This window comes from Diadema antillarum, unplaced genomic scaffold (genome assembly GCF_040938485.1).
Source record: "Diadema antillarum isolate AM-2024a unplaced genomic scaffold, OU_Dant_1.0 scf00000063, whole genome shotgun sequence".
Lineage (NCBI taxonomy): Eukaryota > Metazoa > Echinodermata > Echinoidea > Diadematoida > Diadematidae > Diadema > Diadema antillarum.
The window spans coordinates 388,553-404,572 of NW_027270952.1; the positions used below are offsets into that span (position 1 = coordinate 388,553).

The following is a 16,020-nucleotide window of genomic DNA, read 5'->3' on the forward strand; positions in this document are numbered from 1 at the left end:
GTGATGACTGCTTACTTTTACGATGATAATGTGGTGTGAATTTATGTTAGTTCTGTCGGGAATATTGTAGGTAAATCGTGTGAGTTTTGTAGAAAAAAAAAATTTCACTGTTTTTGCTCAATTTTTGGATGAAAAAAAAAAGTCCTTCACTGCGTGAACGCGTCCGGATAATAGAGATTTCCGGATAAAAGGAGGCCGGATAATCGAGGTCGAACTGTATTTCATCCAGATTGCTTGGATAGGCCAACAAAGATTCCACCAAACCAAGATTATGTCAATGTCACCGTATGTCAATCACTGCTACATTACTGATGTGATTAACAAAAGATATCAATTTGATTGCACTCTCCCACTCTTGCATTTAGCCCACGTTTCACGTTTCCACTCTATAATTACGTTCAGACGGTGATCCTTAACATAAGCTAACATCGAGGATTAACTCGTAGGTAAGTATGGGGCTGAAGTCTCGCAAAGTCTCTTTCGTCACGAAAATAAATGGCAGTTTCTTGACAAAATTGTTATTTCGTTGACAAAATTGCCGTTTCGTGAGGAAATAGTTATTTCGGCAACTAAAACCATGCAACACTTAGCGCCCCATAGCTACAAATGTAACTACGAGCTTATCCTCGAAGTTAAAGGGATGGTATAGTTTCGGTTGAGATGGGGTTTGAGGTTTCCAAAGTGTTTTTTTTTATTCCAATGATGATTTTTCGAGATAATGAGAAATCTCGTACGAAAAATTTAAGAGCATAATACTATAAGAGGAATGCACACTTTATTTGATGAAAATTGGTTTTAAAATGGTTGAGATATCGAAAACAAAGCAATCCTAGCACAAGGTGGGACCACCTTTTTATCAGGATCGCTGTTTTATTTTATTTTTTTTTTGGGGGGGAAGGGATAGCTCAGCCATTTCAAAACTGTTTTTAATCAAACTTTGAATTCCTCTTAGCATAGGAGGCTTTTTAACATAATTATCATTAAGTGGTTTCCAGATATCTTGCAAAAAGTTAAAAGTCAAATTCTCACTTCAACCAATACTATATCTTCCCTTTAAATCTGAACGTAACAATATCGTATGGAAACACGCATATGTTTTCATACAGTGGGAACATGCATCCTACCAAGTGGCAGGTTTGTCATTTATCCATTATTCATCGAAACCTCGACAGTACCAATCAGATAGGATTGCTAGATCTATCGGAGCGTAAAGCGTGCAATGATGAAACACTGCAATATTGTTACGGTGCGATATCTTAACCTGTTCCATACTGAATTCAGAAATTCGTAGAGATATAATCACAGGCCACCAGATGAGTTGGTTCTTGGTTTTTTTATAATACACACAACTAAGAAACTACTTGTGGCTAATCTAATAAAGGTTGTGAGCTCAACGCAGGTTGGTTCAATTAAACAAGGACATTACTTTTCAATCCGATCAGCTTTAATTGAATTATTTCCTCATAAACTTCTTCTGTTCTTTTCTTCTCTTCTACAGGGTGTATCAAAAAAGTTACACTTAAAAAAAATTGTCTAAATTCCATTTCAAGATATTTGGAAGATTTGTTCATATTAGTGCATGCCCAATAATCTAATCTATCAAGTGCAATCAACAAAACAAGTTTTTGTTCACGCTTGGCTGAACACTTACGCTCTTTGTCCAGAGTGTGAAAAATGACTTGCGCTGAATTGAAAGAAGATGGGAAATTCAGCCAGAAGCCCAAATAGGTGTTCTCATTCTAACAAATTGCTCTTTTGCTCACAGTTTTGATTATGTTATGATAGTTTAGGAATTTTCTGGCAATTTTCTGTCACGTTCCAAATGATTCCATTGTGTTATGGAAGGTTGATTAACAACATCAAGATCTTTTAAGTACGGTTATCACAAATCATGCACAGACATATCGAACCCACATGCCAGTCACTCAGTCAAGAAGAAAAGTACAAAATTAATGCATCCTCAGATCATTCAATCAATCCAATCAATCCAATCAATCCAATCAATCAAGCATTTAATCAATCAATTGATTAATTAATCAATTAATCAATCAATCAATCATTTAATCAATCAATAAAACAATCAGTCAGCCACAATTGTATGTATGTTTCATAAAAAGTAGCAGATCGACATAGGGAATATCACCTCCCCCCCCCCACCCCCTGTGGCTTAAAGGCTAATTAATGTTTGAAAAACTGATTTATTTGTTGATTTATTCATTCAACCAGCCGATTAATTATCTCAATGATTGACAAGTGATTGATTATTAAGTTAATTCACTTATTGAGAGATTCAATGACTAACTAACTGATATATCGGTTGGTGTATGGATGGGTTAATTGATTGAGTGATTGATTGGTTGATTGATCGGTCGATCAGTTGATTGATTAATAGGATGAATGGATAGGATTTGAATGTTGATGAATTTGGTACCATTACCACATTTATGAATAACTGGCATATGGCATTGATGTGTCCGTGTATTGTGAAAACTGTGCTTTAAAGATCTTGAAGTAATTACACACTATAAGTCTTACCAATTGATTCAGAAATGAAATCATTTACATTACGATAAAACTGACCAAAAAATTATCAGACTATCATAACATAATCAAAGCTTTAAGCAACAAAGAAATTTGTTTGAATAAGAGCACTTATTTGGACCGCTGCACGAGGCGAATTGTGCATTTGTAGTACATATTGTGTTTGCTCTTTTCTAATTTCCCACAACAAAGTGAGATAACAAGAGAAAAATTCCTTTTTTGTAGCATTCCTCCCCATCTTCAGAATTTTCAATAATTTAGATTGCTCTTTTGGACTTTTTTTTCTTGATACCTTATCAATGGTGTATCAAAAACGTTAACTTATCATCTTTGTAATGTCGATATATGATTTATGCACTTGAATCTTACGTTAAAAAAAAGAGTTGTATAGTTTACATGTTTTGTTGAAGATGGGAAAATGAATGAATGAATGAATGAATGAATGACATCGTCTCACCTCCCAGATGACATGCGTGAGAGCACGTTTGATGGCTGTATCTTATATCCTTATATTCCCCCTCTCTCTCTCTCTCTTCCTCATATTCTCTTTCTCTATTTCACCTGTCATCTATCTCTCTTCCTCCTTATCTCACTATCACGCACACACGCGCGCACGCGCACTCAGGCACATTATCATCACGCATCACTAATATACGGCAGAGGATAAGAAGTTTTGGTAATAAAATTTTATTGGCAATTCACACGTTTGAAAAGATCGACTTAATAAAAGTCCATTTAAGCCCAAACTTAAAGAATGAATTGGATTTAGGAATTTTCTTTGCTCTTGTTTTATTCTTTTCTTTTTAGTGTTTGCAGACTGATGTATTGAACTTAAATGTTTTATAGTTGGTGTCTATGCTAAGTTATATAGGATTATCAGCTGCAAAAGGACAAATGTTTTAAAGATGTCAGGAATGTTATAAAGAATAAAAAAAGAAAGATCTTAAGCACTTCGTGTTATGAAATCTCAATTTCTGTAATTCTCTACGACCGTTTTTTTTTTCTTGTTTTCCTTTTTTTCTTTTTTTTCGTGTGTGTGTGTGTGTTGTTGTTGTTGTTGTCTTTTTCAATGTTCGGTCTTTGTAACGGTAATAACTCCTTACTTTCCAACTTGGTGAACAATTTCTCATTGTGCTCGTAGACTACTGGTTTTTAGAGAGAATGTGTTCTCGCTAACAGAGCAAACCCAGCGAGATTCAAACCACGAAAGATACAAAACATAAAAAGGTAGAAGCTACTCTGTAAAAGTGGAAATTTTCGCGGTGTTCAAATTTTCGCGCATTTCGCGCAACCAGAAACTAGCGCGAAAATAAAAGCTCGCAAATATTTTTGCTTGCCATATGTGCCTGTGCGTGATGTCTTGATTCCGCGGAATTAAAAACACGCGAAACTCTTCCGACCCAGCCAAGCGCGAAAAATTAGTCAAGCGAAAATATCCACTTTTACAGCTTAAAAGTCGTAACTCTCAAAAGAAAACTTCAAAAAGAAAAACAAATCGCCTTCCTTCGACATGAATTCTAGTAAAGTGGAGGAAAGGCCTATCTATCCTAGATGTACGTAAATCTACATTTTATATAATTTCTATCCTATACATCACTTAAAAATCGTAGGTAGAAGATCAGAAACGTTTTATACTAATTTCTAGAAATGTGATCAAGGCATTGGTCATGGACGCAATAAATACTGCTGGCATACAAGCACAACACACCAAAATGGTTGATGCCAGTTGACACATGTGAAACAATTAAGTTCAGATAATCTGAAAGACAAATTCGGTAGATTCAAGTTATACAGTATCTACATAATTCACCTAACTAAATGGGCAGCGGTATCAAACGATCAGTAATGCACGTGATCTTACAAGTATACACAATAACATTTATAATGACTATCAATGTTGTAATGGTTCATCATCATGACATTATTTTCATGTCATTCTTTTTTATTCAAAGACAAGTAAATCTCTTCACGTATTCATCACATTTTTTTGTCGTAACTGCTTCTATTACTCACTACGTCAACTATACTAATTCACAAAACAATAATACTTTTGACACAGCTCGAACATGCTATTGCTAACTTGTGATATAATGCAAATGGATTTCAACTGATGATATGAGTAACTACAGTAATACCTAAAATGATGGATATTTTTATTTTCCTGGGATGGAGGTATTGCATTTACTTGCATACATCCACTTCGACTCCACTTGGGATGCACTGACAGTTGAAAGTCCAATCCAAGATTTTTGGTTTTCAGGAAACTGTTTGCTTACCAAGGTATGCAAAAAAAGAAAAAGGGGGTACATGACATAAAAATTCTTCAGTTTACGCTAGGCGGATGATGCCCCCCCCCCCAACAATAAACAATAAAATAAAAAAAATACAAATAAGAGACAAGAACACAATTTCTATATTGAGGCAATATCAATAAAAAAAAAACTTACAGCTACAGATAACTGTTTTTCTCTGATGCTGTTAATTAACTGGGCTTTATTTTTGTATGTTCAATCACTTCCACCTTAACACCAAAGATCAGGTCTCAAAAAACATTGGCTACAAGTGAGTTTTCAATGACTCATCTATCGTGTAACAATATCATGAATCACCAAATCATTAGGTAATTATCAAATATACTTAGATTGCATTGGTATCCAGTGTTTCAGTGATTACTGAGATATCTAAAATACCTTCACCTGGAAAAGCAAGCGAATGCTTGGGTAGCAGGTGCTTCGTTGGTCCTACCACTGATTTCACCACTGATCTATATGTGAAATATCTGGATATCACATCGGCTCGCTGCTCAAAGAAGTAAAGCCGTCATGTTATCATGTCCAGTGGAGACTCTCACGCAATATTTCAGCAGAAACTATTACCAAAATCATTAATGTCGTGAGCTCGGTACACAATTATACGGGCGATGTGCGTAGGTGGTAGAGACTGGGTGTACGTGGTAAGATGGCGGCGGGTGGCTTCAAAGAGTTTGACCAACGATGCATCCAGATACTTCCTATAGAGATCCATGTTTCCCACCCGTCCGATATAAATGAATTTAAACGTGGCGCTCAAGATATTGGCGCTTTCTGTATCCCATCGAATTCCTAATCATCCGAACCGCCACCGCCGCCGCCGCCACCACCACCGCCACCACCTCCCCCACCGCTATCGCCTCCAGAGTAGCCGCCACCACCACCACCACCGCTAGAGTAGCTGTGGCCATGATCGCTTGAAGAATGGCCGCCACCCGAATGGCCGCCACCACCACCGCCACTTGAATGACCGCCACCACCACCGCCACTTGAATGGCTATGGTCGCCTCCAGAATGACCGCCGCCAGAATGGCTGGTGGAGTGGCCCCCAGAATCACCACCAGAATGTCCAGTAGAATGATCCGACGTGGAATGACCTCCTCCAGTGGTGTGGCCACTTGGATGGTCACTGGAATGGTCAGCGGCGTGTCCGCTCGACTCGTGGCCGGTGTCGGCCGTTGTGTCTCCCCCTTCGTAAGTGTTAAAGAGAATAAGATTCTTCGTTTAACGAAGTTTCTTAAAGGCGGTGAACATCCGTGAGTAATGAACGAGCTTGAAGGGATAATGTCTCGAATAGACAGTAGCGCACTCTAGGCTTTAAGGATGAGGACCTTTGCTAGATTTTTTTCTGCTTCTTTTTATCATGAGGACGTGACAACGTTGGTGAGTTATCATCAATCGGTTCAATATCTCCGACTAATCGAACTTTATACACTCCTCGATCTGTTGGTTTTTTGCGGTCAAGTCCTGCCTGTCAATTGCACTCTCAAAGATTTCAGTGTCCTAAAACATTATGGACTTGATATCAATGCTAAAACGAACTTAATGCATAAATATTATATTCATGTTTGGTGGTGGTTTTTTTTAAATCTATTTAGTAAAAGTGATTTCCAGTAAAATGTCTACAAAATGTTGGCATTGAATGTGGATCTTGTCCTATTGACTGAATTACTCTCAATTCTTATCTAGGAACTTTATTTTCATGAATACAAATGTCATTTTGTAATATTACAAGGAAGCATTTTTAAACAACTATTATTTGTTCCCACCTTTCACGGGAGGGTCATCATCCTGAGACTCTTTCGTCAGCTTCTCAGTGGCTTCTTCGACCCCGTCCTCGTCGTCATCCGATTCGGACTTTTTGTCTTAAGAAACAAAGACACACAAGTTGATGATCAGCATACACACACACACAAAAAGAAGAAACACACGCACAAGCATACAGCCGTGGGAAAAATTATGAGACATAGACTTTTTTAAATCTATATTTGAGGGGGCAATTCCACCCGACGTTTTACATTATTTCATTTACCAAAGAAATGACGTAGTTAAACAACAAAAGAGATAAAACATTTGACTAAATATGCCTTAAAGATATATTTGCGCTTTTTGATTTACGAATGAGGTTGCAATTTACAAAGAAGAAGCAGGAAAGCCCAGTTTCTTTGTTTTTTGTTTGTTCATTTCCATCTGAGAAGATGGCTGGATAGCCCATATTCAGCTACGTTAAACTGGTCTTCCATGGGGTCCAGTTGGATGTGAGGTGGGACCACTTCACGGGGTTAAACACCCTGCCCTTTGCGATGAATGAATGAAACGGGATCTTTTACGTACATGAGTTGCGACTCTCTCATACAAGGGACCTCCATTTTATGTCCTATCCGAGGGACAGAGTATTTAGTCTCTTGCGAGAGGGGACGGTATGCTTACACACAACATTGCTCAGTCCAGACTCGGGTTAGAACCCGGGCCTTTAGGATCGTGAGGCAAACGCGCTACCGACTGAGCCAACTCACCGCCCAGTACCAAATTGCAGCATGGTGTAGGGGTAGGAAACATCTTTCGACCAGTCGAGATGACCGCCATCTTGTCCAGCAATGTGTCAAAAATTGCCGAATGACATCAAATGATTTACAGAAGGACTGCTAGTCACCATCAAGTGCCGTCTGCTTTAATCACACAGAGTGGGAATAGACTTCTATACAAGATGGATGCGTTAAGTCTCAGAACCCAGGAAGTGTTGGAGAACTAACGAACTAACTCCCAATATCCTGGTCCACTGTGTTTAACCATCGGGGTTGGTAGCAATTGAATGGTCGACACATAGCTGACGGTAACCTTATCCCAATCTTCATTTTTCAAATCTTTGTGGATCCTGATTGCAAAACTGCATTCTCTTAAGCCTATGTCCCTTGCTGATGAATGATTCCACTGGACAAGATGATGGTTATCTCGTCTGGAGGAAAGACGTTTCCTATCCTAAACCCAAATACCAAGCTGCAATTTGGTACTCCCTGGCCTTTCATGATCTTGGTGTAAGTGTATTGCAGTTTTGCTTGGGGTGTTTGTTTTTTGTTTTTTTTGTTTTTTTGTTTTTTGGGTCGGGGGTGGGGGGGGGCAATCTCTGTGGCTACTTCTCTTTGTGTGTAACCGTCATTTATCAGTGGAAGGCTATCAGGATGGAAGGCTTACCGGGGTTATCGAGCTCGTTTGATTTGGACATATTTATTATTGACTCCAACTTGGACACTTATCATCAAGAGTTACAGTGTTCATAATGATACAAGTCCCACTACAAAATAGAGTGTATTTGATAGATTTCAGCACTAGTTATGCTGACTAGAAGTAGAGAACGTGTTAGATTATTCTTTAGAATAGAGAAATGTACTGGATGCCTATGAAGTATGTTACAAAAGATGAGCAAGTTCAATTCGAGATCATATCATTTGTAAAACATCAGGCAGAAAAATATTTTGTAAAACATTCCAAATTCAGATGCTGCATATATTTTGTGGTTCAACGACCACATGTCTTTGATGAAATAAAATTGCATTTTTAAAAACCAATATTAATGTCTGTCAAAAGGAGCCTATTCCTGTTAGCATGTTCTTCACGCATTATTCATTCCGCTATGCCAAAACTGTCACATATATCTTACGTGTGGCTCATAAGACTGATAAGAGTTATACAAAAGGCACCGTATTTTGCAAGAGGACATTAGATTTCGGGGCGAATTCCTGACACGTGCTAAGAATCTGAAGTTAAACATGCTGGTTGAAATTTATTCCAAACACGAAACACAATGGGTGCCAATTTTGCAGGATTTTGTGTTGTGGCTAACGTTGCCTTTATTTGGTAATTCTTGCCATGTATATGCCATCGACTTCCAAGCATACCTTTAGTTTTCTTCGACTTCGTGCTCTTCCCTAGTTCGGCGTCAAGTTCCTCCGTCTTCTTCACATCTTTGTACCTGTACTTCGGGGAGGGTCGTGGTGTACCGGCTACCGGTAAGAGGGAAGAGATTAAAAGGTACACGATATGGTTAGAATTACGGAGAAAGATTAAATGAAATCTAACAGAGTTGATTTGCCAGACGTGAATTTTAGAAGTTAGAGAAGAAGCGAGTATAGAACATGAGGTAGCAGGTTGAGAGATAGAATGCGCAGGTAATGATATCATGTAGAGAGGGATACTGACGGAAGTAACAATAGAAGGGGAGAAAACATAATTGATACACATGAACACAATGGAATACTCGATAGGAAAACTGCCAAAGTTAGACTGACAGCCTCTCAACTATAGCTGGCGCTACAGGATATCGTACGTCAGTGAAGTAACACGGCACGGACTGTTGTACATTGAGAGACAGTCTTAACTCTGCGGCTGTTAGGGGCTCTAATGGTACGTGAATTTGCTCCATGTGAATGACGCAAAGAAAGAACATGTTAGATATATCTGATATGACTTTCAAATAAATAGGTAAGTAATTGACCGTCACCTGAGGAGTTAAGTTAATTATTTCTAGTCGAGATTGCAGTCACTTTCGTTTCGGTTATTAACCGAAAGGAGCAAGTAATGGAGTTGTAAAGCCGCATAGAAACTTTTTTATTCGAGAGGCTATCAGTCTTCAACAATGAGAAATAGCAAACGGGAAATCCTGCAGTCGGGCGTGGATAAATGGTGAAATGATAATGTAAGGCAACATTGCAGCTTTTGACAGTAACCTTGTGGTTAATATACGAAGTTTACAGGAAACATGACGCATAGAGTAGATGACGGCTCCATTTTCGAGAACGATGTATGCTGCAATAACGATTAAAGTTGTTGGTTTGTTTGGTTTTTTTTTTTTTGGCTTGAAATTGCTGTCACCTTATTTCTCTGGAAAAGACAATATTTTGAAAGAATATTCTTCCGAGCAGTTTTAAATTATTCTAGTTGCTCGTAAAAAAACACAACAACATAAACGCACCCCTCCCTCCCCATTTACGTTTGTTTTGGCACCTTTTTTTATTTTTACTCTTGATTTTTATTGTCTTAACTTTATTCTACAGAAGAAGAGTCCTCTGCTGCAGAAAAGGGGTCCTTCAATGTCAATATGCAAGAGGATAAAACTATCAAAGGTGCAGATAAAATTGAAAACAAAAATGATAGAATTGGGATCATACCTGAAGATGAAGTCAAGCAGCTTGATGAGTTTAATGACCCACGTGTTAAATTGGCAGACGAGTCAGCGGCAAGATGCAAGTCCCACTCATGTAAAGTGTCACCTCTGAGTCTTATACTTATCTAAACTACTCCATTTTCATTTCATTTCAATTCATTTCATTTCATTTCATTCATTTAAGACCGGCACATACTTCAGTCCTCAGACTGCTCTTCCGCATGTCCGTGCGGGTAAAATACAACATAAACATATAATGTATCAGAAATGGAAAACAAAACTCATACATAAAAAATAACGATGCTTATCAATAATATTCTATAACTTTTGGAGACTGGACAGGTATGTAACGTGTTGACGAAAGAGAATCAGAATTAAAACACTTTGTTTAAAGTGTCGCGACGCGATCTTCCTACTTCCTTTTCAATGACAGTAATTTCAAAGCACTTTATATCTGCATGACTGACGTACTATATATTAGCACCAGGAGTCATTTTTCAACATTTTACTCAGGGACAGGCTTCCAGATTTAGAATTTCATACTGCAGTGTTTGTTACCACAGTTACCAAATTCCCCTTAGCCTGTTATTTATCCGTATTATTTTGACTTTGTAAGAAGGGACAGCTGCAGCAAAAAGTCGTCATTGTAATCTATAAGGATATGCACGACAAGAGCAATGTTGAGTGCCGCAAGCTGAGCAGAGCATGATGGTGGTACAAGATCAGTTGGAAAAAGAGCGGCAGTCAAGCAGCTGATTAAGTTACGAATCAATGCATCGAGAACTTGAGGAAAAGGAAAAAAATGCAAAGGCGCAAAGTATCCATGGGCATGCGCAGTTGACACGTTTTCAGAGCTGTATAATAATTGTTTTTGACTGATTTAAGTTTTGTTTTTGTTGTTGTTGTTGTTTTTTGTTGTTTTTCTTTAGGGGAATGTGTCGCTATGAGTGGTCAAAAGTGTTGTTTTGGTTTGGTTTGGTTTAATTTTTCACAGTAACTATACTTTTGGCAAAAAAAAAACGTGTGTTGCAAGGTCTTGAGTTAGGCTAAAAGTACATATAAGGCAAGACTTTAGACTGCAATAGAAGAGAAAGATGAAATAGATAGGGCTGTTAAAATCTTGTCAAAAATGCAGCAAACAGTACTTCATAGAGCATAAAGAATACATAGAAAAGACTTTAAGATATGACACGATAGCACGACCAACAAAGATAAGAGATAGAAGATAGCTGTGACTTTATTATTGGTGCATGAAAACCAGTATATAAAAATATAGGGGCATCCATATCATTTTCGCTAGTGCTATACCCATAAAAGAACACATTCAGAAGCATTCATGGCAAGAGATGTATAATAGAGGCAATACAATACAAAGACACATGACCGCATGTATGATAGTGCAGACAGTATACGGCACAAAACTATGAGACAGACGGTGGAAAGTTAACGTACACACAACAATGATGTTTGAAGGCGGCAGAAAGTAGAACTATGAAACTTAGTAATTTAGAAAACTTTTAGTCACAGAGGAGACGAGATAATTCGGGATCATTCCATTAGCTGGACACCTAGAAGTCACATAGCCCACAAGTCATACAGCCCACGATATATAGATACCAAGTAAAATGTGCCAACGAGATAGACACTACACAAAGAAGGTTACAATCTAGACACTATATACGCAAACAAGGTCTACGAGCTCAACACTTAGCAAAAAAAGGGCCCACGAGCTCTGCACGACGTATATTTAGCCCACAATGTAAAGTCAAGCTCCTGGGTCTTTCTTGCCTAAGGTCTAACTCGTGGGTCTTATTTGCTGAGTGTTCAGTCTAGCGCGTGGACACGAAAGAAGCTCGTGAGCTTATATTAGACCTACATGGCCTACAGGACCTCTTGGCCCTCGTACACTCTTTGTCTAGCTCATGAACTGTATGACTCGTGTTCTATGACTCGTGGGCCGTATGACTCATTAGTATTTACTCTCTAAAAAAATCGAGAGAAAATGTTCACTTTTGAAGAAGTGAATAACAGGAAAGAATGAATTTAGAGTGAATTTTGGGTGAATTTTGATTTTCACTCATTTTGGAGTGACCTCAGGGATCAATCCAAAATCTTCGACTGATCCCGCGGGTCTAAGACTCCGTATTATAGCATTGCATTTACTAACTATTCTAGGTTTTGTATGGTTCAACTTGTATTTTGGTGATTTATTGCTTTGTCCATTGACATTATACAATATATATATATATATATATATATATATATATATATATACATACATAATATACACCATAATTATGGATTAAAATTTTAAGGCTTCATCTGTAGTGTCTAATGTCACAGCAGTGTGAATGAAAATATCGGTATAGCAAAGACTTCAGACAAACACGACGGTGCGTGAGATAAAATGTTTGACCCATATTGAAATTGGTATTCCATTAGGGAATGAAAGGGGGTACATGAAGTGCCAATTCCCATGTATTTGAATTCATATCTGATACAGAAGTTTGTCTTTTTTTTGTGGTGGTGGTCAGTGGCGGATCCAGAGGGGGGCGCAACCGGCGCACGCCCATCCCCACTTTAATGTTCGTTGAAAACAAAAGAAATAAAAAGAAAAAATTGAAATGAACCCCGGAAGTGGCACTAGAAATATCAATCACGCCCCCCTTTACAGAATTCCTGGATCAACCCCTGGTGGTGGTCGTGCTGTTATTTAGCTATAGCAATGTCCTTACCATCTACAATGTTAACAGTTTATTGAAAACGAGAGACATTTTCTGAGAATGAATCGAACATGCATGCAATGGATTGATAAAATACATTCCAAGATACAATGAAAGCAGTCGGAATGCGACCAATAAAATGCACTTGACGATAATATTTTGATGTTGCCGCCGCTGTTTCGAGTCGTACATTTAAAAGAAAACTTAATAATTATAATGAGAGGAACTGACTAAGATGATGTATTCCATGAAATGTAAATAGTGCTTTAAAGATACGTAGTTCATTAAACATACAATGTAAACCTCTAGCATTGTCTAAAAAGAAGGCATGTGGATTTAAACTACGAGAGCAGACAGCTAGCTTAATATGAAATAATCTATTTTCGCAGGAAGTCTGTAGAGTGTCTTTGACAAGCTATACAACAGCAGCGGCTGACAGTTACAAGTATAAAACTGAAGCGCATACAGATGAAGAAGTGATCTTAGTGAGTCACCAGTATTATATTAAAGAACCCAGCGATTCGAGTTACCAGCTAGCATATCACGTGATTAGAAGGCACCCTGCTGAGGGCTAAAGGACTCACTAATTCTTGGCCACAACTTGTAGATAACAACGACGACGACAACAATAAGGACGACGACGGCGAGAGCGATGCCGACCCAGAGTCCTGGAAAGAGAGAGCGAAAGAATAATATTTAGAATGGAAGAGATAGAGAGGGAGATAGAGATAGATAGAGAGGAAGGCAGGCAGACTCCTGAGAGAGATTGGATAATTGTCTGAAGATGATGAAGTAACGTATTCAAGTTGTTACATTATAGACACAGGGAACAAATATAAATGTTTGTGGTGCTTGAGGTAAAGCAACTGGAATACTGTGATTGCAATGATTTGAAACGACGTTCAAATCCTCGCTTCGATATACGACGTATGTTGATACGACGTTTCAATATTAGAGCATTTAGACACATAAAAACGTGCTATATCCATACGTCGAATGAGATACGTCGTATATCCATACGAGAACCCTCTAGTCTGAACGGGGGGGGGGGGTTAGAGTATTGTATTGTTTTTGTTCTTTTTCAAAGATGTCAAAGAGATGACGAAACATCTAAGCACCCAAGACTTTCTTCTTCTTTTTTTTCCTGATGCATTTACCTCCTGAGAAGTTTGTACTAACACTACAAACAACGACTGCAGGTTCATCTTCACACATGGCCATGACTTACACATATTCCACAACTATTACAGATTAACCCAGATAGGAACCTACCTACGCTGCTACTACCGCCACCGCCACCGCCTCCAGGATCTTTGTCTTCCGCGGTCGTTGGCGAAATCGTCGTCGACTTGACCTCAGGCACCTGGACCATGACTTTGAATGACTTTGATTCTCCCTTGATAGGCAGACCAGAGATAGTGCACATGTAGGAGTTGCTGCTCACTTCCGCCTCAATAGTGACTTCGACGTTCGCCGTGCCGTCGCTGTTCAATGTCCATGACTCGTCAACGGGGGCCCGCTCACTTCCCGCGACCATCCAGACAAGCGTGGCGTTGGGGTAGAAGCCACTGGCGCTACACGTGAGGTTCAGCTTGTCGGTTTTGTTGACGAGATTGATCATGCAGTAATTGACTCCATGATCCATTCCCTGACTCGGAGGTGGCATCGGGGGGCACTGCTGCACTGTCGGAAATGGCTCGTTGGGGGCGTCTGTGATGAGTTACAATGACTAGAATTAATCACTAATCATATAAGGCAATTGAGTTAACTTGTAACGAATGTAACGCACAGTTGTTAGTGTTGGGACTATAATTGTTCTGTCAAATGTCTGTTTGAGTTTGCTTTATGTCACAGCTTCGTTACAAAGGTTGCATTAAATATCTTAAAGTGCACAAGTATCTCTTGATGTAATTCTTCAGTTTCACAAACGGTGATAAAGGCCTATTACAGCAATGTTTGAATTTCCGGGCAGATCATGCAACTTTTGTTGTCTGCAAAAATGCAAAGCTTAGATTCCCAAAGAGCACTTTTGTTTGGTGTTCTTCAAATGAATTAAGCTGGACAAATCAAATACAGTGTACTCCAGTTATAACTAAAAAAAAAAGGGGGGGTTATAACAAAATCCTCGTCCCAACCAAATCGAAAATGCACGATACTATTCGGTCATAACAAAATTTCACTATATAAACTAAGGAAAGTCCCGAGAACTTCGTAATAAGGTGAGTACACTGTATCACTTAGAAGCTTTAGAGTATAGAGAATCAAATTAATACAGCTTTGAATTCGATTTTTGACGACAGCATCAGCATGTGTGTTTGTTTCCTCCTTTCTTTCTATCTTTTTAAGATAGATGTAGTTTAGATGACCTTTGTTTTTACTGACACAAATCCCAGATTAACATTTAAAGATCCCTACATTTCTAGCCATTGAGAACTTCTGCACTATGATTATGTTTTTAACTTATTCTTACAGCTCAGCCTGATAATCTCTGACTTCAAATTTCAAGTGAGTCGGCATTACGTTGTAACAACAACCCCAAACATAAAGATATTATTGTAATGATGATTTGTATGTACAATGATGCCAAGAATGGCGGTATTAAACTTTTATATACCAAAGTATACGGTCTTCTTCTATTGTGGCCATCAGTCCCCACAGGCATAGGATTGTGTGGTGTGTGTTTTTTTTTTTTCCATTGGTGTGTACCTGCAGCTTGGAGGTATGCCAACAGGCCAATGATACAGCTGCTGTGAATTTTTCTTTCATAACTTTTAACACTACCCATCGTTTTTTTTTTTTGTTTAATTGTTTGTTTGTTTGTTTGTTTGTTTGTTTGTTTGTTTTTACAAGTAACCAGAGAGATAGTAAAGATGTCTTTAACACAGATGTATGATGGTGATTGTGGACACAAATTAAACAAGAAGTTTACCGAAAACTTTTACGGCGGTGCTGTTGACTTGAAACGATCCGGAAGTGAGGGACCAGAAGCAGGTGTAGGTATCGGCATCCGAGAGGACCACATTATCGATTATCATGGTGTAAAGAGTACCCTCTACCATCATGTCGTACCGCTCGCCGCCTGGTCTCGCAACGCCCTGCTCGGGACTCCATTGTACCAGCTGGTTGAGCTGGTTGGTACCCTGAGAGAATCCAACGGTATTGGGGGTACCGTCCACTCTACAGCCGACTTCTCCGGTTTCGCCGACCCATAAAACTTTCCCTTCAGTTATTCCTATGAAAGCATTCAGAAAAAGAAAAAAAATGAGAGCCTTACTACCTTCAGCAT

General features: G+C 38.7%; 1 protein-coding gene across 1 annotated transcript; it reads right to left on the minus strand.

Annotated features, from left to right (window-relative positions):
• Nucleotides 1-3,590: 3,590 nt before the first annotated feature.
• On the minus strand, nucleotides 3,591-14,464 carry LOC139716287 (uncharacterized). The gene is made up of 5 exons (XM_071627852.1): nucleotides 14,007-14,464; nucleotides 13,319-13,402; nucleotides 8,747-8,851; nucleotides 6,620-6,715; nucleotides 3,591-6,040 (listed from the first exon to the last, which is right to left on the minus strand). The coding sequence occupies exons 1-5, from the start codon at nucleotides 14,398-14,400 to the stop codon at nucleotides 5,643-5,645; spliced, it is 1,077 nt and encodes a 358-aa protein (XP_071483953.1). The 5' UTR covers nucleotides 14,401-14,464; the 3' UTR covers nucleotides 3,591-5,642.
• Between the last annotated feature and the right edge of the window lie 1,556 nt (nucleotides 14,465-16,020).

What these genes read in the sequence shown, in the direction of transcription:
- LOC139716287 (XM_071627852.1), bottom strand. Translation starts at nt 14,400, where the DNA reads ATGCCACCTCCGAGTCAGGGAATGGATCATGGAGTCAATTACTGCATG. An exon ending in TGGCGGTAGTAGCAGCGTAG is followed by an intron (nt 13,403 to 14,006) that starts GTAGGTTCCTAT and finishes CTCTCTTTCCAG; the next exon opens with GACTCTGGGTCGGCATCGCT. An exon ending in TGATGACCCTCCCGTGAAAG is followed by an intron (nt 6,041 to 6,619) that starts GTGGGAACAAAT and finishes ACACTTACGAAG; the next exon opens with GGGGAGACACAACGGCCGAC.